Source organism: Marmota marmota, unplaced genomic scaffold (genome assembly GCF_001458135.2).
Source record: "Marmota marmota marmota unplaced genomic scaffold, marMar, whole genome shotgun sequence".
Taxonomy (NCBI): domain Eukaryota; kingdom Metazoa; phylum Chordata; class Mammalia; order Rodentia; family Sciuridae; genus Marmota; species Marmota marmota.
In genome coordinates this window covers 16963499-16990966 of record NW_025999880.1, presented here as the reverse complement: position 1 = coordinate 16990966, position 27468 = coordinate 16963499, and the positions used below count along the sequence as shown (strand labels likewise).

The 27468-nt window shown below is 51.4% G+C and overlaps 2 protein-coding genes across 4 annotated transcripts; both read right to left on the bottom strand.

Moving 5' to 3' along the window:
• Positions 1-3123: 3123 nt before the first annotated feature.
• On the bottom strand, positions 3124-7159 carry Krt35 (keratin 35). The gene is made up of 7 exons (XM_015495890.2): positions 6619-7159; positions 5705-5787; positions 5350-5506; positions 5005-5166; positions 4599-4724; positions 3915-4135; positions 3124-3596 (listed from the first exon to the last, which is right to left on the bottom strand). Exons 1-7 carry the CDS (start codon positions 7087-7089, stop codon positions 3449-3451), a joined length of 1368 nt encoding a protein of 455 aa, XP_015351376.1. The 5' UTR covers positions 7090-7159; the 3' UTR covers positions 3124-3448.
• Positions 7160-13488: 6329 nt separating this feature from the next.
• LOC107150769 (keratin, type I cuticular Ha6) lies at positions 13489-27238 on the bottom strand. Of its 3 annotated transcripts, XM_048791635.1 has the most exons (11): positions 27209-27238; positions 22618-22627; positions 18948-18954; positions 17901-17906; positions 17141-17341; positions 16391-16473; positions 15982-16138; positions 15372-15533; positions 15156-15281; positions 14760-14980; positions 13489-14374 (listed from the first exon to the last, which is right to left on the bottom strand). In XM_048791635.1, exons 5-11 carry the CDS (start codon positions 17309-17311, stop codon positions 14311-14313), a joined length of 984 nt encoding a protein of 327 aa, XP_048647592.1. In that variant the 5' UTR covers positions 17312-17341; positions 17901-17906; positions 18948-18954; positions 22618-22627; positions 27209-27238; the 3' UTR covers positions 13489-14310. The 3 variants fall into 3 exon arrangements, with proteins under 3 accessions (XP_048647592.1, XP_048647582.1, XP_015351375.2); XM_048791625.1 differs by lacking the exon at positions 17901-17906 and having other exon boundaries at positions 13492-14374; positions 17141-17351; positions 27209-27233; XM_015495889.2 differs by lacking the exons at positions 17901-17906; positions 18948-18954; positions 22618-22627; positions 27209-27238 and having other exon boundaries at positions 13492-14374; positions 17141-17868.
• Between the last annotated feature and the right edge of the window lie 230 nt (positions 27239-27468).

The window sequence follows — 27468 nt, the reverse complement described above, 5'->3', positions numbered from 1 at the left end:
AAAGGAGAGAAGAATTTGAAGTTCCTGGGGGCAATCATGGAAGGGAAGGATGAGGAGAAGAGAAAAACAGGAGTTAGGTGTAGAGAGAGCCATCAGGGAGGGAGAGAGAAAATGTCACCGTTTGACCTCACAGTCCCCAGGAAATCTTCAGCAAACTCCACTCCGTTCAAATGCTTGGCATTATGAAGGATGGACCAAAAAAAACAAAAAAGCAAACAATTGAAACAGTAAAAGAGAGAAATGAGACAGAAACAACACAGAATCCAAAACTATATTTTTAAAAATAATTATCTCAGAGATGGGTGTAACAGTTATATACAGGAAACCAGAACTGGATGCTATAAAAGAAGAATAGAGAACAAAAAGTTTCTTTGGAAATAAAAATATGATAACTTAAACTTATAATTCATTTTAAATATTTGTTATTAGAGGAAAAAAATAATTGAGGAATACCCCCAAACTGTCTTAGAGATCAGAACTGATAGTGCTAAGGTCTAGGTCAAGCCTATACTCCAAGTTGAATTGCTAAAACCCCTTCCTCCTGAAGGAGCTCTGTACATTATCATCACCTGGAGAACCTTCAAAAATTCCAATACTGGGCCGTATGATAGAACAACTAAGTCAAAATTTCTGGGGAACAGAGCAGGTATGGGTTTTGTTTTGTTTTGTCAGGCTTTCTAGGTCATCCCAGTGTGCAGACAAGGCTGAGAACATCTGGATAAATAGAAACAGTATTATAATTAAAAAGCACAAGCAAATAAAGTAAGTAATAATTAGAGGCAGGATTACATGTAATCTGGTTAACGCCATCTGGAAGGGAACTATTATAAGCTTGGAAGGGACCTGTGCCATGAAGAGTGATATAAAGAGGAGGAATGGAACATACAAAACAGAATTCACTAGAGCCATGTGCTCAAGAGAGCATCTGATACTGCTGACCATGACTTCCCCACGACTGGTCAGAGTTGGAATTAAATAATAAATTATACAACCATATATTCACTTTAGCTAGCCTGCTTTGTCCTGGGCATCACTGCCTTGAAGGAAACCTAAGAAATGAAATCCCAGATAGGGGAAAGTATATGTCACTCTCAGAGAAATCCAGGCATCCAACAGTCAATGTTAACTAGTTTCCAGGTGCCCATCACATGCTCAGCAAAGTATTAGGGACTTTACAACACAGTAAGTGTCACCTTTGCACTTTTCCCAAGAGGAAACTGGTACTCAGAAAAGGGACTGTGACCTGCTAGCATTCCTTTATGCAGTTAGTGATAGGGCTGAGATTTGAACCCACATCAACCTGACTCCATGTTCTTGGCCCAGATTTTCTTTATGCTTATTTCACGGCCTCCTCCTACCACTGAGGTGGAAAGGAAAGAAGTAGTAAGCAGGTGTCCTTCTTGTCCCATCTCAACCTCTCTCCCACATAGACCAATCCTGCCCCTGGTCCTAACCAATGCCTGGCACACATTAGTGGTCTGTAAGGGTTTGTTGGCTGAAGTGAATGATTCTGAGACCACCACTCGCCATGGGCACCTGACCCTCAGCAAAATCTGCTGAAGTGTTCCAAGGTGACTGGAACTTGAGTGGAGGTTCAGGTTGCCATGAGCTACGTGGTGGAGACCAAAGGCCCAGGCCCTCCTATACACAGGGATAGGAAGGGACAGAATCTACGGTGAAATCAGGTTGAAATATACAGACATCCTGACCTGGCAGGCCTGGGCCTGCATGGGTCAGGCAGCATTTACCAACTTGTCAGAGCCCTCTTAACATCACTGAAGTCCCCCAGCAAGAGCCTTTGGCATCTTGGAGAGCAGAGGGCTGACTCAGGACAACCTTCCCTCCTTTCTAGCTTAGAAAGTGCTGCCTTGACCCTGTCCCTTTCCCACTGGGACTGCTAGAACTCAGTACTTGGTTGATCTGTTTGGGGAGGACATTCTGAACACAGTAAGAGCACTCCATCTTAGATGCCTGGTGTTAGCACAAAGAGACCAGGCCCAACACAAATTTCACAAATCAGCTGAAAGTCTTTATTCAGGAATGGAGTCATGGTTCTGATGGACCCACTCCCCTGGTGGAAAATGAGCCACTGAACAAAGAAGGGGACTGGGCTTAATATAGGTTATACTGAGAGGTGACTTAATTAATGACAGAACGTGTCTAACGGAGGGTCCAGGGTCAGCAGTCAGTGGGCCAGATGAAGAGTCTGTCATCAGCAGTCAGTGGACCAGATAGAGGGTCTGGGGTCAGTGGTCAGTACTTATCTCTTTCCCTCTGGGGTCTCATTGCACTGTCATTGAGAAAGGATTTGCTCTGGGAAGCGTCAATACTTTGGCTCCTTCCTAGAGACTGCCAGTCTAGGCTTGGATGGTTATTTCCTTCCCAGGGCTTGTCTTGTCACTGGGAAAGAGTGCATTGGGAAAGGATCAATGCTATCAAGGTATGGCTGTCTTTTTCACTCCCTTTTCTGAGGCCTTAATATTTGAGGGTTTGACATTTTCCATATCTAATACCTGGAGCTCTTTTGCCCATGCACCTGGTCACAGGACTTGTCAGATGCTGAGATCCCACAAGAGGAAGCATGAGTCTCCCAAGGGCAAGAACTTCTGAGCTGTAGCAGGCTCTGAGCCACTGGCAGGCCCACTCTCTGTCTTCTGAACATGATGGGAAGTAGAATATTAAGGAGGTTTACCCATCTAGAAAGGCTTTATGAAAGGCTGCAAGGAAAGAAGGTGTTTGTACCCTTTAAAGTACCACGAGCGTGTGGTACTATATCATTGCTTTTATGAGGAGCCACAGACATGAGGCTAATTAAGTGGCCGGAAATGCTTTCTATCTCACTGATCTCTTAGCTTACAGGGTGGCCACGGATGCTAAGAGGCATAGCAGGCGAGGTCTGGTAAACCTGTCACCGCACTGGAATCTTGGGAAAAGGTCTTCATCAGAGAAGTCAAGCGGAACATCTCACCGTGGCCTCTACCCTTCCTGATCAGGGGCCCAAGGACCCTGTCATCCCCAGGGTCACTCTTGGTCAAGCATTCTGGTATTCATCTACCCAGTGGTTATCCCTGGATTCAGCAGGAACACAAACGAACACAGAAATGATATGAATCGGGAAACCACAGCCAGAGCAAACGAGCTTTATTGTTCCACCAATAGAAACCTTGTATTGCATTTCAGAACCTACTGGAACACACCAGAAAGAAAGTCTCTGTTCCCTGAGAACAGAGATGCTGGCGCCCATTGAAATGATGAGGAGTTACGGCCTTGGGGGCAACCAGCCTTACTGGCAGGCTCTGAGAAACTCGAAGGCATGTGTTTGCAGTGAGCCCTCTCAGGGCCTGGACCTGGGCTCTATGTGCAGAGAGGGGATTGGGCTGTAAGAGTTAGGATTGAATAAGGGCCATGTCCAAGTGACAATGACCTTGGCCTTCTGGGTCAGAAGTTCTCAGAACCGACCCCCTGGGCAGGGCACGCAAACAGGGCGGGGGCTGCAGGTCGTGCGGGCTATGCCTGGACCACAGGAGGCTGCAGGAAGGCAGGGGAAGCTTGACTTGGAGGATGAGCAGTCAGAGGCACACGGGTTGCAGGGGAGCCTAGGAGACAGAAAGAGTCAGGTAACTTGGATCTTCCAGTTGCTGTTTTCAGGGTCTCCTAGCTAATCCCAGAATATGCAAACTGGAAGGCATCTTAAAAACCACCTAATCCTGTCCTCTCATCTTACCAAAGGGGAAATGGAGACCCAGAGAGGAAAGGGGCCCAGCTACAATCATATGGTGACATTGTACCGTGACCAGAGGTAAAACCCAGGACTCCCGACTCTTGAGTGTTGTGCTCCTCCCAGGCACCATGTTATCTCCCCAAAACTTTGGAGACGGCATTCAGAAGACAAGAGAACACACGGTGGCACTCACTTGCTGTCCTCGCTCTCCAGCAGGCCCCGGTACGTGTTGATCTCGCACTCCAGCCGGGCCCGGACGTCCAGCAGCACCTGGTACTCCTGGTTCTGACGCTCCAGGTCAGCCCGGATCTCGGCCAGCTGGGACTCCACGTTGCTGATCATGCACTGCATCTGGGACAGCTGGGAGCTGTAGCGGGCCTCTGTCTCTGCCAAGGTGGAGTCCAAAGCATCTCTCTGGGAGGTCAAGGGTTATGGAAGGAGGAACAAATTTAGAGGCCAGAGAAAGTACAAGTGAGACCTCAAAATCCAAGAGTGGAAGCTGAGAGAATTATTTGAGCCAGGATGAACCACCATCAGACATCTCATTTGAGATGAGCCAACCAGTCCCCGTAGCCTGCAGATCCAGATTATCTCCTGATTAATAGCATCTCTGAGTAACTGATAATATGTCAAGATGGATGTGATTACACAAATAGAGGAGCTACTGCCTGGACCTATGGCTTGCTCCAGGCCTCTTGTCCCATACCACTGGGGCATTTATGATTGGGGCCTGGCCCTCATTCTTCTCCTCTGCAAGAGAAGCCTGTTGCTCAAGAACTTGAACCCCTGGAGCCTGCCAATGTGATCAGAGCATGGAGCAGCAGAGCTATGGGCTTCCAGGCCTCATCCAGAAGCCCTCCCCCACCTGCAGGCTCACCATGCTCTGCTGGGCCTGCAGTTCGATCTCCAAGGAGTTGACCGTGCGTCTCAGCTCAATGATCTCTGCCTGACAGGACTGCAGCTGCTCTGAGCTGGACACCACCTGCTGGTTCAGCTCCTCTGTCTGAAACATACATACACACAGGACCTGGTTAGGAGCCTTTTGGGGACTCAGCTTCAAAGGTCTCCAGAGGCCACATAGAATCATCAGTCAAGAAGGACCTTCCAAATCACCCAGTCCGACACATTCCTTTTATCCATGCTATTTAGAGGATAGACGCATGCCCAAGGTCGCACAGTGAGGTTAGAACAGAACTGAGACACCCACATTCAGGTTTCTTGACTCCCAACCTCACAGCCACTTCTGTGTGCCGCTGTTGCACTGATTGTTTCCAGGTACCTACCTGGGTGTCAAACCAGTCTTCAGCATCCCGGCGGTTATTCTCCACCAGAGTCTCATACTGGCACCTCATCTCATCCAGAATACGGTTTAGGTCCACAGGTGGAGCAGCATCCACCTCGACATTGAGCCGGTCACCAAGCTGGCAGCGCAGTGAGTTCACTTCCTGTGGCACAGACAAGGGTTAGCACTAACTTTCCCAGTTGGCTGCCTCCCCCATGCTCACCTCCTTCCCCATGCTCACCTCCTCCCCCACACCCACATGTCCCCCCATGCTCACCTCCTCCCCATGCTCACCTCCTCCCCATGCTCACCTCCTCCCCCATGCTTGCCTCTTCCCCATGCTCACCTCCTCGTGGTTCTTCTTGAGGCAGAGCAGTTCCTCTTTCAGGGACTCCACCTGTGCCTCCAGGTCAGCCTTGCACAAGGTCAGATCATCCAAGATCCTGCGCAGGCCATTGATGTCAGCCTCCACCAGCTGCCGCAGGGACACTTCTGTCTCATACCTGCAGGCATAGAACAGGGCATCTGTAGCTCCAATTTTTTTTTTTTATTATTTCAAAGTCAGGCGCCACCATACACTGCCCTGGTGCTATGAGTCCTGCTTTTGTGTCTTGGTGACTGAATGCAGCCAAAACCCTGAGTCTAAGCATACCCAGGTCCAAGTCTAACAGCCCCTCTCAAGGGTGGGCAGGTCCACTTACTTGGTCCTGAAGTCGTCGGCAGCCAGCTTGGCGTTGTCAATCTGCACCACCAGCCGGGCGTTCTCTGCCTTGCTGCAAAGAGTCTGGGGATAGAAAGGAGCAACTTCAGTACAAGAAAGGACCTTCTGCTAGTGGGACCCCCCAAGGCAGGCAGAGGGGTGGGGAGGGGTCCTCTGGACAGAAACAGTTGTCCATCCTGGACTCCTAGCAGCAGAGCTCCTTGAGGGTTCATGGAAGGCAATAGGGACTGGACTGTGGACCTCCCAATGCAGTGGGTCTGTGGTATGTAGCCCAGGGCTAGAGAGAAGGGCAGGGGCATGCTTCAGGAAAGGCTCGGCATGGTAGAACGAGGCTCCTCCCTGCCTTCCTGTCTTCCTGTCTCCCAGGCCTGCTGGGGACCCAAAGCAGGCCATTGCCCACAGTGTACCCGTGATTCTCTGGCCATAGATTGTCCCTCTCAGAATCCAGCTGTGACTCTCAAGGGATAAAGACAAGGCAAGAAGGAAACTTTTCTGACAGGTATTTTCTTCCCTGAGTTATTTATGGGAAACCTGATCTACACTCAATGCATCAGGTTCAATCCCTTCATCTTAAAATGAATGAAGAAATTAAAAATCAGAGAAATGGACAATGGTGCCAAAGGTCACACATCAGTTAATTCATACACTCTATGTTCATCATGACCCAGAGAGCACTAATGGCCATCTGGGTCAATTAACCAGCCAAAGCCTGGTTAATTGACAGTGTTCTCCTCTGTATAATGGGCTAATGATACCTCCCTCTGTAATTACTGGAGAAACATGCTTCTTAACCTCCTAGGTGCCCTGGGGCCACCATCACACATGTTCTGGCTGCCAGTCTGAGTCTAATGCCACCAGGCTCCCGGGTAGCCACTGCCACACGGAACCTCTCACCTTCTTCTGGAGCTCCTCGATGGTCCGGAAGTAGGACTGGTAGTCGGGGCACATGTAGGGCACCTGCTGCTCACACCACTCCCGAATGCGGCTCTCCAGGCTGGCGTTCTCCTGCTCCAACTGGCGCACCTTCTCCAGGTAGCTGGCCAGCCGGTCGTTCAGGGACTGCATGGTCTCCTTCTCGTTGCCAGTGAGGATTCCCTCCCCAAACCAGCCCCCACCCATGCTGTAGCTGGCGGCAAAGCCTCCAGTGGGGAGGCAGAGAGCAGGGAGGCCACCAGAAGCCCTGGAGCTGCTTCTGCCCAGCCCGGCTGTGCACACAGAGAAACTTCGGGCCCCCCGGGAGAGACTCGGGAGTTTGCAAGAGCTGCTGGAATAGATCGTGGATACACGACTGGAGCCCCCTCCGGTCCCTCCTGGGCTCTTGAGGGATCCCGAGGAGAAGCTGGCCTTGAGGCATTTGGAAGCCATGGCCACAGGAGCCCGGATGCAAGTGGTAGATCCCTAAGACCAGACACCCCGATGTGAAGAAGCAGCTCCGAAGCCGGGATTTATACCTCCGCCCCAGTGGGTGTTGGTTGGCCCTTACAAAGTGTTTTCTCCTCATTAAAGTTAATACCACTTTCTATTGAAACCCCTCATTAACCTGTTATTTAGCCTTCCGTGAATGTTTCCCGGCCTTGTAAAATAGGAGTCCCGTTGAACTGGTGGCTACATGGAGACTCACCCCCACCATCCCATGTCCCTGGGAAGACCAAGGCTCCGTCAGTTCTTCAAAGGGACCTGTCATCAGAGCCCAGACCTCAGCCTCCTCGTTAAACAGGCGTGGGAGTCCAGCCACCGCCTTCACCTCTATAGCTTTGTCTCCTTTTATGGGCTGGCTCCGATGAAGAGCAGGCCTGCAAACTGCAGGAAGATAAGGGAGAAATAGAGGGCTCTTGGGCCCAGAATATCTGGCCAGGGTCACCAACTCCTGTTTCCCCAGGGCTCTTCTGGTTTTCATTTAATGTAAGGACAACTGGTCACCCTCCATTCAGTAGAACCTTGGTGGATGCAGCCCTACTCCCTCCCTGGCCAGGCTACGTAGCTCAGTTCCAGACTAGAATACAAGCCATCAGGCATCTGTCCATGACGCCACCCAGAGCCTTGGCTAGAAGGGCTTGTCTTCCTTGGTCCTAGGTAGAAAATGAAGGTTTTACTTCTGGTTGCCTGAATGGAGGGAAAAGGTAGCTCCTTGAATTCCAGACCCCCATAGCAAGCACCAAGAACCTGGCCTTGCCGTTTACTCTCTCTGCACGACTTGGCTGAGCCAATACCTAGAAAGCTTGACAAAGGATCTAGTAAGGCCAGCCTCCCGAGCCAGTGAGGCCCGAAAGAGAGGAGAGGGGCAGCAGATCTGGGGATGAGGCCTCATCAGATGACCCTGTGGGACTTGTCTTCTGAACTGCACTGAGGATTGGGGCCTGCTTACTCTTCTAGGGACACTGATCATGTTCCCACCAAGAAAACAACCATGGCTGAGCACCAGCGGTGAGCCAGGCACCAGCACTTCCCTGCACAGGGTCTCACGGAAGCCCCAGAATTGCTCTGCAAGCCCGAGCTTCTCATCCCCACCCTGAAGCTGAAGAAATCAAGACTCAGGGATGGTGAGAGCTTGCTTTGTGCCCCTGGATGCTCATTGGAACCCCATCCTGGGCTGGAGGTGATGGAGTCTGTGGAGAACAGGAAGGAGACAATTGGGGTGGGTTCCACATGGGGAAGCTGCTCACCCTGAGCTGTCCCAGAGCAGCAGCTCATGATGGTTACATCTGAATTTGTGGGTTCAACTAACTTCACTTCTTTGGATGTCCTTCTGTTTTCTCTTTTGGAAACTGGGGAGAGAATAACAGAACCTGCTCCCTAGCGTTGCCGGCAGGAGTAAATGAGTTTGAAGCATCTTCAAGAGCACCTGCCTGTGATCAGTGCTCATTAGTGGCAGCTGCTATGATGGCCGGTCCCCACCTAAATACAGTCTTGCACTGAGACCAGTGATGCCAAGCAGCTGTCACTAGGGAACATGGACAGGCTCTGAGCACACAGGCCACTCTCCTATGGCCTAGGTACCTAGGTTTGGGGCCCTCAGACATGGACTTCCCATGAGTCACCATGCCTTTCCCACACTCAGACACAATCCTGGGGTCCCATTGGCTGCCTCAGCCTGTCCCCACTGGAGGGCCATGCCTCGGGGCAAATGACAGAGCTGACCTGAGAGCCTGGCTGAGCCTCCTCAGATGTTGGGGTTCCCCAGCTAAGTGGGAATAGGACTTACCCACCCTGCTGAGCCACAGCCTCCTGCTCTGGGTGACAGGCTCTGAGCTGGCACTAGCCATCCTGGAGCCACAAAGCCCGGAGAAGTCACAGCACAGCCTCAGGGATCACATGGGTCCCCAGGCAGGGGTCCATAACTGTCCTCCCAGAGGGAGATCTCAAGTGCTCTTCAGCACAGCACTGTTAATGACAAAGCTGATAGGACCAGCCATGGTGTGCTGAGTGCTCAGAACCGACCAGGCCCTGTGCTCAGCTCTCTCCATACATTCTCTCTCTCAGTCCTCACAACGTCATGAGGTCAGCATAGCCCATGGCCCCATTTAATAGATGAGTAAACTGAGGCTTGGAATGTTTCCGGAACCTGCCCAAGCTCACACAGCTGATGAGCAACAGAGTCGGCAGAACCAGCATTTGTTGGAGGTGTGCTACCTCCTTGAAGCCCACACACATCTTTCAACACAGCTGTGGATAGAGGGACACCAACTTCCACAGGAGAACCCCATGGTCAGAACAGTGACTGGTTTACCCAAGGTCTACACAGGATTTCCAGGAAGACTAAAGCCCAGGCTTTCTGACTCCAGGCCTCAGACCTACCCCGCGCCTCTGGGGGCTCAGCCCCAGTCATCCCTTCTCCCTGGGGCCCGCTGCCTGCTCCAGCCTTGCAGCACCCCGCCACCCTCAATGCTGATCTCCCCTGGCAGTGGCTGGTGTAGTTCCCTTGGCTGTCCATTAACTGCCATCCTCTGTTTGTGTTTCAGCCCCAGCTGCCCAGGGACACTGGGAAGGGAAGGACCTGGGGACTGACCTTGTACTTTTTTTGAAGCCTCTGATATGTCAAGCCCAGAGCTAGACTCCTAGGTGTCTCAGAAAGAATGAGCAAACAAATGAATGATTTGCCCAGGGGGAATTGTGTCTGGAGAGGAAAGGAGTGGAGAAAGGAGGTGACAGAAGAGGGAAAGAGAAGATTCAAATAGGGAGCGGGTAGAAAAACACAGGTGGTCTTATTACTCCTACTCTCACACCCAGGAGGCTGAGACTCCAAGCCAGAGAGGGACCCGGCATCTGTGTCATCAGCAGATTGTGCAAAAATGACCAATTGTATGGCAGAGAGCAAAAGCCATCGGCCCCAGGGAGACAATTTAATGCTAAAGACTTGGCTAAAAATTCTTGATAAGATCTTTTTTTAGATAATTTTGTTAAAAACATGTAAGGAATATTTTTAAAGATATGACATATTCTGTATATTCTGGTCTACTTCCATTCTTTGTTAGCATTTCTTTTTCCCCCTCCTCTTTTTTATTTAGTTAAGTGCTGACATGTAAAAAGCTTTAAGTGAATTGAACATCCACTTTTGTATTATTGCTCATTACAAACCCTCAAACCCCAAAATAGTCATAGTTTTTAGAAATAGCAAAATCCATGAGAATTCTGGAGTTGACAATGTGACAGATGAAGCCATCACACAAGATGCTCACTGCCTCACAGGACCTGAGGTCCTGGGGACTTTTCTTGCCATTTGGGAGACAGTCAACATGAACAACAATACCAGCAACCATGGGCCATGTATTACAACTCATGGAATTGCCTCTTGTACTGTTTCCAGTGGTGTTCCAGAACTACTTCCTTTAAGAAGTAAATCCAGAAACAGAGAAGTCTGCAGCTATGCACCAAATGCATTCAGGTTTTCCTAAAGCTGTCCTCTACCACAGACGTACCCCCATGCACTTAAGAACTGTGCCCAGGGCTGGCAACTAGAGCAGGAGCCTCATCATGCTGCCCCAGGGGACCTGAGGGACACCTGATAAGTCACTTCTTCCTTTTGGGCCTGATCTTCTCATCCACACATAGATCATAACCTGCATAGGTTAAGGTTTACTTGTTCAACAAACATTTCTGAACCCTTACTATTTACCAGGCATATGTGACCCCAGTAGCCCCTGTGTTCTCAAGGTGAGAGCTGCCCTGTGATTATCAACCTTATGCTGCAAAACATTCACACGTTCAGGTCGTGCTGTCTAATATGGAAGATGCTGTGTTTCCAGCTTTCTGTTGAGTTCCCAGGTGAGTTATCCCAGGCAAGTTCCTTTCTTCCTTTATTCATTCAGCAAACATTCAGCCATAAACACTTTGCAGGCCCTGGATATACAAAGATCCGTGAGATAAATACCTGCTCCCTTAGATGTCACAGTGTAACTAGTTATGAAATAAACCATGTGGTGTGATCATCTCTGATGATAGAGATGTGAGAAATGTGTCCCAGGCTGAAACTACTGAGATTTGGACAATGAATTTTGTCCAGAGGGGAACAGACAAAATTGAAGAATGTATTGGAGACCATCAGATGGGCACAGTGAAGAAGGTGACTCCTGTCGTCCCAGGCTCAGGCAGGCACAGAGCCTCATGGGGGTTGAGGGGGCACAGGTTCAGTTCATAAATGGCCCACTCCACAGCTCTGTGCCTGTGAGGCAGAGCCTGGTGCCTGGAGGGCATGGCAGGGGAAAGCCACTCAGTTCTTGAACATCAAGGAAGAAGAGCGCCCTTGGCCTTCTTTTTGAAAGCACAAAATAATCATCTAGAACCTTTTATCAACAAGAACTAATGTTGTTTAGCAAGTATCCTAATACGTTTCCCTCCAGGATCTTTGCACTCTGCTTGAATGGGCTCATGCTGTCCCAGAACATGCTGTAGGGACATAGGAATAACTGTGTCCTAAAATACCCTTTAGGCCTCCTTCTTCCTTTTTCTACACATCCTTGAATCTAATTCAGCCTTCCCCAGGTACCCCATTCTCAGCGGTGTCTCCCTATCTGGAGAACTTGAAACCTGCCCCGCTCCAGCTCCTGCCATCCCTGGTGCTGATTCTGGGAGGGTAGGGTGGGGGTCCCCACATCGGCATGGAACCCCATGGGAAATGTGCCCGTCGTCCACTATTGGTCCAGCTGCTACCACCACCCACTTCTGCCTCGCTGAGCCCTGACATCCATCAGCACGGATGTCTGTGAGTGAGGCGCTCCATGTATTGCCTCCTAATCGATTCGCTGAAGCATGAGTGTGTGTGAACAAGGAAGATGACCAGACATTGTATCTAGAACATCCAAAAAAAAAAAAAAAATCAACCACCTGAAAATCAAGGTGAAATTTCATAAAATGTAATATGGATATTATCTCTCTCTTGATGTCCTGGAAAAGCTATGATAGAAGAGTCAAAAGACCTAAAAAGGACTGCCAATCACTATGTGACTTTGGATGGGTCAGTGCCTATTCAGCCACCGTGGTGAAATCTCGTCTGCACATTGGTAGTGACGTCAGTGAGAACTCAGTTAAAGGTGTGCGTGAAGTTGAGAGTAAGAGCAGTTCCTTAGTTGATGCAGGTGGCTCTGGAGAATTTAATAAAACTCTAGGCAATGGGGCATCAGTAAAGCTCCCACAAACTCACAGAGCCGTTTGTGTGTGTGTGATGAGCCTGTGAATATTCTCTATAAACTGTAGAGTGCTCATAAAAAGAAAAGCTTTGTATGGTACAAGATGTTTGCAGCATGATTGCCTGTCAGGTCATAACCCCATGTGGTCTGTCTGCTCCAACATGGTAGCAAAGCAGTGTGATCTGTTTTCTAAACAGAAGACTCAGTCCATCTCCTGAGACTCAGGCCAGAGCCTAGAATGCAGACCTCAAGCCCCAAAGCAAGGATGGAGCAGAGAGGGAGGCAAGACAGGAGTGAGAACCATGTGGATAGGTCGTCTGCCCAAAGCTGAGTGGGGCCTCTAAAGCAGAGGCCTTCAAGTTCACTGTCCAGCTCTGAGGATGCTACTGACAGCACCGCCCACCCCTGCATCCTGCCACATGCCCAGCAATAAGCTTGGCACACCCTGTTCCCCACTAAGCCCAGAACTCTTCATTTTTATTGACACCAACACGGGTAGCTACCACATTGGGGCACTGTACATACAATATCCCACCAGAGCCTCTCAACAGATCCATTTCACTCCGAGATCCTAGAGAAGTCACAGGATGTGACTGGGCACACGCTGCAGGGCAGTACAGCCAGGAGCAGTGCACGGGGCTTTCTGTACATCTCCCGACATTTTTGCCATACCTCTGGCTTGTCCAGCAAGAGGGTTTGTGTTTAGCACCAAAGACCTGGTGACACAGGCACAGCCAGTTCTTCTCATGGACATCTCAGCCCCAAGTAAGAGCTCAGAAGCAGAGTCAGTGTTGCTGGGTAATGACCAGGTCTCTGACAAACTGTGTGACCTGGAGCAGGTCACTGCCCTCTATAGGTCTGTATTCTCAATTGAAGAATGAGGCAGGGGACAAAGGGACAGCATGGGACCCTCAGACTTCTCACAGACCATGCTACTCCGATCCGCAGGATGTCCAGGGCCTGGCCTGCTCGGGCCCACACCAGACCCACACAGCTTAGCCTGTAGAATCCAGGCACTCTGTTCCATCTCAAGGTCTGCCTGTCCCCTCCCCACACTCCGTATCTGAGCACCTGCACCCCACTGTCCCCACCACCCTTCCCTCCCCATGCCACGTGTGCCCTCTGCCTTCACCTCCCAGCTCCTCCTCGTTCCCTTTCCTGGTGTGGTTGACTCAGCCTGGCCGCCTGGAGTTTGGTCCTTTCTGGTTGGTCCTAGCACTTCCCTCTCCTGAACTGTCCCCAGCGTGGGGCAGCAGGATGGTAGGATCTGGGCAAGGCGGGAGAACTGGAAAAGAAGTGAGGAAGTCTCACCCGATCCAGGCAGAGCTTCCAAGAGAACTGGTCTGGGAGCCTTTGCCTTTCCCCAGACTGCCCTCAAGGGCATGCCAATGGGCAGAGCCGAGCAGGGAGCTGTGGCCAGCACCTGTCCACATGGGATCAGTGCCTGTTCTCGTGGACCAGGCCTGAGGATCCCTGTTATCAAGTATTTTGAATCACTGTCACTTCCAACCCCTCAGAGCCAGAGTAGACAGATCTGAAACCAAACCCCACAACTTTCCTGCAATCCCTGCTCGAACACCCCTGCTATCCAACCACAGGAGAATCAACAGAAGCAGCCAGGGTCAAGTGTGCTGAGCAAGAGACCACACTTTATTAGGGATGCTTCCAGGGGAACCTGGTTACACATGATGCCAAAAGCACAGTTAAGACCAGACGCACGACACAAGAAGAATTTTGGTAGAAAAGCCTGCTAAGCGGAGTAGCCCCCCATCTAGGGGACTGAGGGGTCATTTAGCAGCCAGGAGCCAGAGGGGGCTTCCTGGGGGGCCGAGCCTGATCACAGCGGGCGGGGCAGCATATGCTCCCTGGAGGAGATGACTTTCCCATCCCTTATCTCCTCGGTGATGGTGCGGATCTGGGTGCTGATCTGAGGACCCGCCGGGGTGCAGGGTATGGTTGGGGCTCAGGGAACACAAGGAATTCTCATGGCAGGCTTGCAATCTGTGGCACAAGGGTGAGGAGGAAGCCTGTGGAAATAACGTCATGCAGGATTCACTTGATATTGGGGCATTGGGCTGAGAATGATGTGAAACAAATTTAGGGGATCAAGTGAGATGGGTGGGTAATAACAAAGATAGGTCTCAGACTATTTCAGTGCCTCTGAAATCCCTAAGCGTGGAAAGATAAAACTGCAGGAAAGACTAGAAATTCCCAAGCAAAAACAATGGTTCGAGAAGCAGGGTGAGTGCTGGGTTGGTGCATCCTCTGGGCATTACCAAAGCCCAGGGCGAGAAGGACCCTCCAGTGGATTTGGTTCCATCCCCTTCATCTTTGCAACAACCACTTCAGGGTCTACTGCCTCCCACTTGGCCCTTTCCCCACCCCAGCCCTTGGGACCCATGGGCCACTCACTTGCAGTCTTCTCCCTCCAGCAGGCCCTGGTAGGTGTTGATCTCACACTCCAGCCGAGCCTTGACATCCAGCAGCACCTTGTACTCCTGGTTCTGCCGCTCCAGGTCACAGCGGATGTCGGCCAGCTGGGACTCCACATTGGTGATCATACACTGCATCTGGCCCAGCTGCGAACTGTAGCGGGCCTCTGTCTCCGCCAGGGTGGATTCCAAGGAATTTCGCTGCATTGGGAAAGAGGAAGAGCTACCAAGGGGAAGGTATCCCACCCAGACACCCACAGCCCTGGGGTATCTGCACATGGTTTGTGATCAGGCCCCAGGATAGCCCACATGCTAAGGCTGGTGGGCCAGGGAGCCTGCCATGAACTGTGACATCACTCAGGCAGATGCCACCCACCATGCTATGCTGGGCCTGCAGCTCAATCTCCAGGGCGTTGACTGTGCGTCTCAGCTCAATGATCTCGGTCTGACAGGTCTGAAGCTGCTCTGAGCTGGACACCACCTGCTGGTTCAGCTCCTCAGTCTGCAACACACGAGAAGATGCAGGGCATGGTCAGACCAGGTGAAGCTAATTTAAAGAGGGCCCACACCCCAGGAGCTGCCCCAGGCGCACCTGGGTGTTGAACCAGGCCTCTACATCTCTGTGGTTATTCTCCACCAAAGCCTCATATTGGCATCTCATATCATCCAGTATCTTGTTGAGATCCACAGGTGGGGCAGCATCCACCTCCACATTCAGTCGATCCCCAAGTTGGCAACGGAGTGCATTGACTTCCTGCAGAGAGAAAGCAAGACGTCTCAGGCCGTAAGAAGGATGCTGGCTTAGTGATTCAACTGACCTCCCCTCTCTGCCAGCTGTGTAGCATTGGACAGGATGCTTAACTGGGTCTTCCTGTGGACATATACACCTACTTCCTCCTGGGGATTTGGGAGATTTAGGTGAGATGGTATAAACGCCAGGCAAATAGAATTGTCATCAGGCACCATAACCTAATTGGAGATTAGTGTCATGGGCAGAGTAAGGACTTTGTGACTTAACCTCTTTGTGCCTCAGTCTTCTCATCTGTAAAGTGGAGCTTGTATAGCTGAGTCACTCTTGGGATTACTATGAGGATGATGTGTTAGTGTTTCATCTAGTTTCTGACACACAATAAGCTCAAGGGCTGGCAGAGATTCCCTCAGCTGGATGGGACACTTTGGGGATCAGGTGGCACCAGCCTCACCTCCTCGTGGTTCTTCTTGAGGCAGAGCAGCTCTTCCTTCAGGGACTCCACCTGAATCTCCAGGTCAGCCTTGCACAGGGTCAGCTCGTCCAGGAGCCTGCGCAGGCCGTTGATGTCAGCTTCCACCAGCTGCCGCAGGGACAGTTCCGTCTCATACCTGTAGACATAACCCTGCTGAGCGTGCTGCAAGGGAAGTCACACTTAGGCAGGGGACCATGCCCTGCTGCCCAGCTGCAGTGACTGATTTGGGGTCAGTAGCATGGTGGTCCTTTGCCTCAGGAGATATTAGTGCCACCTTTTCCCATTTTCTACTCCAGCTGGTGTTATTCCACCCTACAAGTTCCCAAAAGCAGGGGACAGAGATGAGGCGGCAGCAGCAGAGCAAACCTCCCCTGGTCAAGCCACTCACTTGGTCCGAAAGTCATCAGCAGCCAGCTTGGCATTGTCGATCTGCATGACTAGCTGGGCATTCTCTGCCTTGGTCAGCAGGATCTGGGGAACAGAAGGCTTCCCATGAACTGGGGAAGGCCCAGCAGTGGGGAGGCAGGTAACCTGGCTCACAGAGGCCATGCCTCTAAGTATGGGCAGCACCTCATGCTTCCTGAGCCCAGACCCCAGGCATGAAGGAACCATTGGCCCCAGGAGGGGCATTATAAGGACATCAGTCCTGGCATCTATAGCCTCTTGGTGGCACAGTGTGATATACCAGGGTGAGGCAGACTTGAGTTCAAGTTCTGTATCCAACATGCTCAGGCTGTATGATGCTGGGCAAGTTACTAAACCCTTCAAAATTCAACCTCCTTATCTATTCAATGAGTCAAGTAATACTTATCTCTCCAAGATCAGGAATAAATAAATCAGCGGATATGAAATTGTCAGGCACAGTTCTATACCCAGTAGGGGCTCAGTACCTGTTCCTTCTCTCCCTGTAACTGAGCCACTGAGGAATGGCTGGCAACAGGGTACAAACCAGAGACCTGTGGAGAATCCTGGGTCCTCCAGGAAACCAGGGTCCTAGAGAGAAAAGCTTGTCTGTCTTTCCAGGAAAATTCCCTGTTTATTCCCTAAGCGAAAGTCCCACCTGGGAAGGTCTTGGAATGAGACAGGACCCTCCCAGCAGCAGGGCTGCTCAGCTGGAGGGAGATCAGGTCCCCAGTACCTTCTGCTGGAGATCCTCAATGGTCTTGAAGTAGGACTGGTAGTCCGGGCAGATGTACGGGATCTGACACTCGTACCACTCACGGATGCGGCTCTCCAGCTCCGCGTTCTCCCTCTCCAGCTGGCGCACCTTCTCCAGGTAGTTGGCCAGGCGGTCGTTCAGGAACTGCATGGTCTCCTTCTCGCTGCCGTTGAAGGAGCCCTCACAGAACCAGCCCCCGGTCCCAGCAAAGCCAGAGGACAGGTAGGAGCCAGGCAAACAGCTCCCCAGGCCAGGGAGGCCCATTCTGAAGGAAGAGATGGATCCCGAAGCACCAGCAAGACCGGGGACCCGGCAGGACCCCAGGGAGCGGATGGAGGACACCCGAGAAAGGCCGCCTGCTGTGCCACAGAGGCCCTTCACAGACCCAGAGGAAAAGGTCGGGGTGCAGATCTGGGCGGCCATTGGTGCCAGCAGAGAAAGGTTGCAGTTTAGCGCTGAGCTCGGGTTCTGGACTCCCGAGGCCTGTCTGGCTGTTTATATACACTCTCTATGGGGTGTTGGCATGTTACACTTCTTTTGCTCTTGGGAAAGCCTTTTCCTAACCCAGAAAGCTAATTGCATTAGAATGTGATTTTCACGACCCATCCAGAATTCCTTGCCTTGTAAAAAAAAAAAAAAAAAAAAAAAATTGTTCATTTGGGTTGCTAAGTCAGGACTCTCCTCCGTTGTCATTTCCTAGCCGACTGAATTTTATTGCCTCTTCAAAGAGTCGTTGCACCAGATCCCACAAACTGGGAGTGGCCTCAGACATGACATTGGAGACCTGACTTCCCTATCTGCCTTCCCCTGAGGAGCCCCATATGTCACCACTCATGCTCCCACCCTGCTCATCTGGGTCTGGGCCACCAGGAATGAAAAGGGAGGGAAGGGACTAAAATCCATGGCACCCCCCGTCATATGCAAGCTCAGAGCTCCTTCTTTATACCTCATCACAATCCTGGGGGGCGGCTGATGTTTTCTTCATTTTACCAGTGTGGAAACCGAGGCTCACAAATGTTTAAAAAAGCTTGCTCAGGGGGAGTCGGGATGTGAGTGGCAGAGCTTGGATCTGAAACCAAGACTCCTGACACCCAATCCTGTGCCCCATCCCCTACTGCCCCACAACTCAGATCCAGTCTGGATACACAGAATTTAGAGACAGGAGACTGAGGTTCAAATCCTGGCTCCATTTGATTATTTGCCCTGTGACAGCGGGTATGCCACTTCTCTGGGATCCTTAATGTCCTCATAAGAATAATAGAGATCACTGTCCTGTCTGCCCACTTCACATAAATGCAAGGAGGATCAAACAACACAGAAGTAAAAGTATTTCAATGAGCATGAAGTTTCCTCAAAGACTAGGAATGGAACTTCCATGGGATCTGGCTATTCCTCTCCTCAGTACTTATCCCAAAGAATTAAAATCAGCATACTGCAGTCACATAGGCATACCCCTGTTTATAGTAGCCCAATTCACAATAGCCAAGATATTAAACCAGCCTAAATGTCCATCAACCTATGAAGGATAAAGGAAATGTGGTCTATATTTACAATGGAGTCTTTTTCTGCCATAAAGAATAATGAAATTATGTCATTTGCTGGGAAATGAATGGAACTTGAGAGCATTTTGTTAAACGAGATAAGACAAACTCGGAAAGTCAAGGGTCATCTGTTTTCTCTTATATGTGGAAACTGGAAAGAAAAAAAGATGGGAAAGGAGGAGGGGAGTTCATGAAAACCAAAGGGAGACCAATAGAGCAGAAGAAGGGGACCAGCCATAGGGAGGGGAAGAGGGAAAAGGAAATACGGGGGAACGAAACCGACCAAATTATATTGTCATATTGGGTGCAGAGACAAATATGTAACAACAAATCCCAATGTAAAAACAATTCGCCAACAAAAAATAACAAATGAATAAACAGGAGTAAAAGTTTTTAAAAAGCCATTGGTACTTCGGAAGCGTTGGTCCAGCTGGGACGGTCTTTGATGACACTCTATGGCATGGCAGCAAAGAGCCCAGGTACGAACACTCTGAGGGTCCTGCTAGGGGCTGCGGAGGTCTGCCTGCCTGCCAGGTAGCATTGTGGCTGTGAGGGAAGGGTGAACCCCACAATCAAGCCCTTCAACAGTCCATAAACTCATCATCATAGAGTCTCTGCATTGTGGGGTCCTCATGTTTGGATCCATGGGTGGGACTTGAACCACCAGAGGCCAGTTTCCTTTGTGGCCCTCAGTTCTCTGAACCCAGTCAACTCAGACCCTCCCGGCCTCTGAACAGGTTGTGGAGATGGTCAGGGTCAAGTTCTGTGAACAGAGAAGGAATAAAAAGAATAAAGACCAGATATTGCCAGAGTTCCAACATGCCAAAAGAGAAGACTCTGAGAATGAAGCACCAAAGATAAACCCCGTCCTTCCATCTGGAAAGGTGGACTTTCCCAGGGCGTAGGGAACCTGCTTGTTCTTCACAGACTCGGTTTGCAAGGCTGGCGTTTATGGAAGCATTTATGTGCTTCTGAAGTTGTAATTTGCCAACCTCTTAAAGTGCTTTATAAGCTTCTCTCTGAAATTACTCAAGGAGGATTGACTATGGTGAACATGCCTCGCCCGGTGAAGTGGACACTACCACAAGATGCCCAAGAGTAGCTGGTGGTGGTCGCCCCAGGGAGACCTGCAGCTCCTCCTGGGAGCGGGAGCAGAGACACCAGCCCCCCAGAGCCCCAGCTGCCTCAGCAACTGCTTCCTGGCAGCTGCCCCATCTCCCCAGCTCTCCCAGCAGGGCCTAGGATGACCCTGCCACATCCTCAACATTGTCAACTCTGTTCTCCGGATGACTCCATGTTGTATAGTGCTGTAAGCATCGTCAGCTGGATGGCAGTATTCCTGGCCCCCACCACCCAATACCAGCAGCAACTCTTTGCCCCACTTATGACAGCCAAAAATTTCTACAGACATTGCCAATATCCCCTGGGAAGTACAGGGTGGCAAAATGGCCCCCAGTTGAGAACCACTGGACTCTCAGAACAGAGTTTGGTCTGCCCCAAACTCCTCTAATCCCCCCGCCCCGGCTTTGTTTTCTAGAACAACTAGCACAGATTCTGCTGTCTCCTTGGGCCCACCCAGACTGCTCCTGAATACTCTGGAGCCCCAATCTGTCTCATTTGTGATACAGAGCACTTGTCCTGCAAAATGGACCTCGAGGGCAGCCCTTAATAAACACAGTTCTTACAGTTCTTCTCTCTTGGGGTCTCCGGCTGGTGGGCCTCTGAAAGTAACATTTCATTTTCTACTTTTTTCTAATCCGTGCACTATGATTCAGACTTCCTCTTAGGGCAACTGAATAAGCAGGTACTTCATGCCCCAATCTCTTGTCATTCTTACCTGTGTGTCGGGTGGGCCACCAGGGGCAAAAGAGATGTCCCCAGGGATGTGGGGAGAGCAAGCCACTCTCCCGGAACAGGTGTCAAGCAAATCAAAAGAAATAGTCTTTCAGCCACCCTCAGTCCCCCTGCCTTATCTCTATGATAAGCTGCCTTGTCACCTCTCGGAGGGAACGTGCAGGAGGAAGTCCTCTGCCCTCTCCCACCCCAGCAATCTGGACCTCCACGGGAGAGAGTGGGGCCCATAGGAACAAATGTCCCACCTACATTTGAGGAAAGAACCAGACACCACATCTCCTAGGACAGCTCTAGGGGACCACCCCTCTCCCTTGGTGACCCAGCCCTTAAGAACAGCCAGTGTCCAGGGTAGAGTAAGCCAGGGGTGCCCATTCACCAGGCTTTACCCAAAAAGAGGATCCTTCTCTGAGACCTTTCTTTCTAACATCCATCAAAAACTGCACTGGCTAAGGGTTAGGAGATGTGGTGTCCAGGCCCAGCTCTGCCCTGACTCCCTCTGTTCTGGGCATCAGAGCCCCAGTCTGAACAAGGAAGGGTCTGGGAAATGAGCTGAGTCCCATCCATCTCAGACCTAATAGGATTTGGTGCCCATGGAGAATCTGTCACCCTCCACCCACCCACCCCCAGCCCATCCCCTCTCTGTCACTGATCTAGGGGTTAAAGAGGGTTTAAGGAGTTTCCAGCACAGGACAGGACTGAGTTGGCTTTTGTTTGTTTTTTCCAAAACATCCATGGACCTCAAGGTCTCTCTTTGCCTCCAGCATCACATGCTATAGGGACAATGAAGCTCCCCCCGTGGTCTTCCTGGCCATGGGAAGAAGCAGCGTCTGTTCACCTCTCAGGGCAGCTCCTGAGAAGAGCCCCTTCAGAAGCGCAATGTCACTGAACACTGAACAGACATCCCAGCATGTCCAGGAGGTTGCAATGACATGTCTGGCCAAGCGAGCCAGAGACTTCACTTTGCAGAGGTAAGCACTCAAAACACAGGGCTGGACAGCAGGGGCAAGGCCTAGAACCTGGACTCAGCCACACCTGGGTCCTGTGATCCTCAGTCCTCCCAAGAGGCAGATGAAGCTCATGCCACAGTCACAGGATTGCGAGAACAGGACTGTGTTTGAAAAACTGGAAATCATTTCACAGATTAAAGGGAACTGTTCTGAGAACCCATGTAGTCTGAGCTGCAGTGGGATGCTATTTCTAAGACACAAAGCACTTGCTCTCGTTTAAAGAGACTGATTTTTTCAGCCTAATCCAAGAAAAGACAGCTCCTCAGAGAGGCAGTAACTAGGAGATGCAGCAGTCCAGAAATGCAGCAGTCCCCTTGGCCAGTGAGTGACATGGCCTGTAACCCTTCTTCTAGAAATTTCCAAAAGCCCCATTGCTCTCTGTCCACCACGAGCCCAGCGTTAGGAAGCAGAAGGAGGAGAGAATGCTGCCCTAGGAACAGAAAAGACCATGGCTTTTCCCAGGCCCATCTCAAAAGGCCAACAAGTCCAAGATTAACTACTAAGTCTGTGGCTGCTTCTTTGTTGAAAAGGGGTCTCCACTCTCAGGCAAGCTTCTTCCTGAAAGCCAAGGTTCTGCATGGATGAAGACCGAGCATGTCAAGCCTGAGTCCTCTTCTGCCCAGCTCTGAGCAGTCCCTTTGATGCAGAGGGCCCAAGGCATGGCCTGTTATAATCTGTCCAAGGAGGAAATGAGTGTTCTGAGCAGGGTCTGTCTTTCCATGCTTCCCTGGCCTTTGATCAGAATGTGTCGGCCTCCACCACCTCCACAGAACCCAAAAAACAGCACAAGAAGCAGTCCAGACAGTAGTCCTGGGGCAGCCAGGTCACCTACCAATGGACACCAAGGTCATTCCTGGGTTCATCTTTCCGACTTCCTCATATTCCTGTTACAACTTTGAAGGCCACACACAGGTCCTAGAGAATTTCCTACCACATGGAGCACCTAAGAAATGCTGATCCCAGGTCCTAACTTCTTCAGACCCTCCAGACCCACCCAGAACATTGGAGACTCCCAGCTGATTCCCCCCCGCACACACACACACACACACACACACACACGACTGCTTTTTCCTTATAACAAAGAATGGGTTCAAAGCACCTGGGATTCCGGGTCCCTCTCCTAAAAAAAGCCCTTTTACTGCATATTCTGTGTCAAATAGCTACCTCCATAGCCAAACCTGCTGCCAGCTCCTGTCAGGTCCTAGCTCAGACATGCCGCAACAGGTACACGAAGTTGAAGAAAGCATTATGGGAAGAACGAAGGCTTACAATTAAGACATTGCTAACTACCCACTTAAGTTTCCCAAAGAATCCAGGAAAGGTCTCACTCAGTTTTGACAGTGAAAGCTGCAGGGCCATTATAGTCCTTGTAAGGATATTGGTTGCCAGGTCCGGCCAATAAAAATACATGCGATATTTGAGGCACACTTAAACTAAGAAGTTATTTATTGTCTCTGCAATGCGCATCCGATGTCCTGTGTGGCAGCCCTGTTTCAGAGAGTGGGCCAAGCCAGATGCAGCTGCTTCTCCCCGCCCCCCACACTTCCCCCTTGAGTTCTGTCACCATGACAGGTTGAGATTGGGGACAGGTATATCAGGCTTCCCTTGGGAAATCCTGCCTTTGGGTTCCCTGATATCCTGGTCTCAGCAGCTGCCATTTTTGCCTTTCCGGGCCCAGTGAGCCGTACATACTCAGAGGTAAGGGGCTAAGAAGTTGTCCTCCCTCAGGGCCTGGCCACCTCAGTGACATTCCATCTTGATCCCAGCTGCCTTCTGCAGGGTGACTCAGACCTTCCTAGGCAGGATTTTACAAGTCTCTCTTGGCTTCTTTTCCCACTCCCCCCAGGTGCCCCCAACCCCCACCCACCCCATACTGTGGACCAGGCCTAACCAGGCTCAGGACAGTCCAAACACACAGGGAGTGACAAAGGAGGACTTCCCCTCACTGCCTCGCTGCCCCTCCACCAGGATCTCCAAGAGAGATGGTGGAGAATGGCCTGGGTCCAGAAAAGTGGATCCTCCCAAAACTCTGGAGCCCCACGAAGCTGGTGGGCATCCAACTCTGGGGGCTGCTGTCCTAGCACGGTCCCGAGTCCCCACTAGGTCCCTCACACCCTGATTAGGCCTAGAGGCTCCCACCGAGGGCCAAGAAATGCTCTAGAAATCTCATGTCCCCAAAAATATTTTCTCTCTCCCTGGAGAGAGATGTGCCTCCAGCTATTGCCCAGGGCTTCGAGATTCTGTTTCAAAGGGTTCTTGCCATGGTGGTGCCCAGAAAGCCACCCTGTCCCAGTCTGAAGCCATACCTCTCCAGTCCTCCTGCAACCACACTCTGCCTTTACATTCCAGGACCCACTGCCCTGGGGGCCAGCTCCTCCTGGACAGCCGCATTGGCTGACTGCTCCCATCCGGAAGAGTCCAGGGCCTCTCACGGAGATCCAGAGTTCCTAACTCCTGCACCCAGCTTTTATGGTCTGGAAAATTCCAGGGCTTCCCTTCTCTCCCTGATGTGCCTATAGAACCTGTGGTTTGTGGGAGATGGACAGCCAGGCCCATTGGTAACTGGTACCTCAATGTCCTGCGTCCCCTTAATTCAAGTATCACTTAGCTGAACCATAAAGAGAATTCCCCAAATGCCCTTTTTGATTGGATTCTGTAGTCTGCTTTTACAGGGCCTGGTGTGCAGTGGATCTAACGTCCTTCCTGCTAACAACAGCGTGTCTGAGGCGGGCCGTGGGCTCCAGGCTGTCATTAACCGCACTGTACGCTGGGGGTTTTACTTTCAAGCTTCTCTAAGATGCTTGGATGAAAAAAGCCACAGGTTTATTATGACTGCTCATAAAAATGGACCAGAGAATGAATGCCAAACCTTGCCAACTCCCCCAATGCCCACTCCCAACAGGTGCCTGGATGAGCCTCAGCAGCCTCCCTCACCCACCTGTCCCCTCTCAAATTTCATGGGTGAAGGGAATGTGTCCAGTTCCCCCAGATCCTCCCCAGAAGCTGCTCAAAGGGATGCACCCCACATGCCCTGCTCCACCCCAGCCACCAAGATTCCCAGGAACACCATGGAAAAGGGTATAGATCCCCAGGGAGCCCCTGAGACACAGGGACCCAGGCAGGGAGGAAGGAAGGGCCTAGCAGTGACATGGGGGACACTGGAACAGTACCTCCTTGCAAGCACACGAAAGAGAATACAAAAAGAAAAAGAAATGGAGACAGACTCAACAGATCAGCCAGGATTTATTAAACAATGGAGGAGGGGCACATTTTCAAGAGGGAAAATGGTGGTGGGCCACAACGAGGGTCTGGTCCTCATGAAAGGAGTTTTGGTGGTGGGCTTATTTAGAGCAGGGCAGGAGGGAAGGTAGGGGAACACTTGTGACCTTACTCCTTACCGGTCCTCTGGGCCTAATGTCCGTTTCCTTCACTCCTCACACCTCAGCAACTATAGCCCTGCGTGACATGGCCTCCTGGTCTTCCTGCAGGTTTCCCTTGGGTTCGGTGAGAGTCCATTCCCTTACCAGAAAGGCCCGGGCACTCACACAGTTTACGGAGTCTTTATAGACCCTCAAAGCTGTCAGCCAAAACAGAGGGGCAACAGGCACCAAAGGGGTCTCAGGCCTGGAACCCTGCCCTCAGCCACACCCTGCTCTCCAAGTGCCTAGCTGCCCTGCCCAACTCTGGGGACAGACACAGGGCCTCCTGTTGGAACCAGGCCTAGTGAGGACCAGGTCTAGGGCCCCGGATCCTCCACCCTGGGTCCCAGCTTTCTGGCCTGAGTCTGCCCTCTGCAGGGCCAGGGCAGAACAGACAACCCCATGGGAAGGACAGAAGTGCACTGGCCCATTAAACCACAGTGGGGCGGAGCCTCACGGACAGGGAGGCACTATTTGCTCAAGGTGGGGGAGGAGCCAGGAGCCCCAGAAGCAGCCCAGCGTTTAACCACAGGTGGTGGCACCACCTTGGTACCACACCTGCTGTGTGTCCAACTCTTCCCTCCTAAACATGACCTAGCACTTAGATGCTTGGACACCAGGGGAACATCCCCTGGCTGATCAGACTCCTGGAACTGAACACGTGACCCTAGACAATGGGCCAAGCACCGTCTCACATTGGAACCTTGGATCCCAACTCGTGCACCAGGTAGGTCCATGAACCAGTCTGGGCCTCAGTCTTTCTGTGTGTGAAATGGACACGATGGTGCCAAACTCGTGGGATCCTCTTAAAGATGCGAAATCAATCCTGAGGAGCTCTGTGGGGCGAACAGTCTAGGGGCATGTCGCTCCCCTTTGCCCCGATCCTCTCCATCCTGGCATCTCATGCATTGTTGTGCCCTCATCCACGCTCGCTGACACAGACGTGAGTCAGCAGCCCATGGGACAAGGCTGTTCACTCATACCTGCACCACTGGGAGGCAGTGCTGTGAACCTGGGGTGGCCTTTGTACCTAGGACAACCCCTGGGGAGTGGCAGTATTGACCCAGCAAGTATGACCCATCTGTCCTTCCTCAAATGGCTGCCCCATGAGGGTGACTAAGGGGAGAGATTAAGTCCTAGACAGACAGGCAGGATTTCCCGTGTCCTGCCTCTCCTGCCTCCTAGACCAGAGCTGGGCCAGCCGCCACCTTCGCCCAGGCCAGGATAACTCCTGAGATGGCTTTGACCTTTGGACCAAGGCCTGCTCTTAGCCTGCCTCACCCAGCTTCCCCAGGACCCTGATGGCCACAGAAGTCCTCAGATGGATCCAACCTCTCAGCATCCTCCCTCAGGCCTGTGAGAAAGGCCCCCAGGCCAGAGTCCCACCAGACCTAGCGTCCAGCTCATGCCATTTCTCCACATGAACAGCTACCCTCACACCCAGTGTGCTCCCCAATGCCAGCTCAGGAAGAGGGTGGGGCTACCCTAAGTAGTCTCAGCCTGGGTCCTTGGTCTGTTCCAGGACCAGCGAGGACTCGGAACAGAACCCCAGGCTGCCTTGGACATGCCACTGGTGGCTCAGCTTTGAGGACACAGACTCCTCTGTTTGGGGCAGGCGCTCCTTCTCTTGGTGCCCTCAGTAGATGCGCTTGCTCACCTCTTCTATTTCCTGTAGCCTCTGTTTGTTCATTCCCTAGTTCCTCCATACAATGCCTTTATTCAGCTCCTAAAACATGCTAGGAATGAGGATATAGATGACCCTTGAGATCGTCCCTGCCCTGCAGGAATTCACAGGTTAACAAAGAGAACCAGAAAGGAAACGACCAGAGGTATTGTTTATTGAGCACTTACTCTGTGCCAGGGACTGTTCTAAGTGCTTGCCCTTAATAACCTATTGGGGAAGTAGCACTTAGCAGGAAGATTCATACTTTGTCCAGGGTTACAAATGGAGCAAGCGGCAGAGCTGGGATGCAAACTAGGTCGGGTGGCTGCAGAACCTCAAACCTCTTCCCATCATTGATCCGATGGCCATCAGCACAGGGGGCCTTGCTGGGAGGTGTGGGAAAGGCCAGAAAAGACCTCCCACCCTCTGGCCTAAAACTCCATGATAAAATTCAAAGGACACCTGAGAAGTAGTTTCCCAGTTCCTTTGTACATCTCTTCCTTTAACAAGCACTGGCTGAGCCCCTGTCTCCAGCAGGCTGCTCGAATTCATGATGAGGAGACAACTCCGTCACCCACTGTGGACGTGGGGGCCAGTGGCTATGGGCATGTGAGCACCCAAGTGTGCCCCACGGCAGCTGGATGCCGTGGAGGAGGGTGTCCATCTCAGTCTGAATCTGAAATAAAAACCTAGCGGTCTCCAATAAAATAAAGACAGGATGTGGAGAGGAAGAGGAGGAAGGAGGAAGCTTAGATCAGACTGAGGACACTGGAACAAGGGTCCCCAACATCCAGCCTGTGGCTGCTTCAACAAGAGTAGTTTT

Coding starts and splice junctions, on each gene's coding strand:
- LOC107150769 (XM_015495889.2), bottom strand. CDS start 17,584: ATGGCCGCCCAGATCTGCACCCCGACCTTTTCCTCTGGGTCTGTGAAG. Junction 15,534..15,981: donor TCAAGAAGAACCACGAGGAG/GTGAGGCTGGTG, acceptor TTCTCTCTGCAG/GAAGTCAATGCACTCCGTTG. Junction 14,375..14,759: donor CTGGAGGGAGAAGACTGCAA/GTGAGTGGCCCA, acceptor TTATTTCCACAG/GCTTCCTCCTCACCCTTGTG.
- Krt35 (XM_015495890.2), bottom strand. CDS start 7,089: ATGGCTTCCAAATGCCTCAAGGCCAGCTTCTCCTCGGGATCCCTCAAG. Junction 5,788..6,618: donor TCGAGGAGCTCCAGAAGAAG/GTGAGAGGTTCC, acceptor TTCTATCCCCAG/ACTCTTTGCAGCAAGGCAGA. Junction 4,136..4,598: donor TGCAGGCCCAGCAGAGCATG/GTGAGCCTGCAG, acceptor TTGACCTCCCAG/AGAGATGCTTTGGACTCCAC.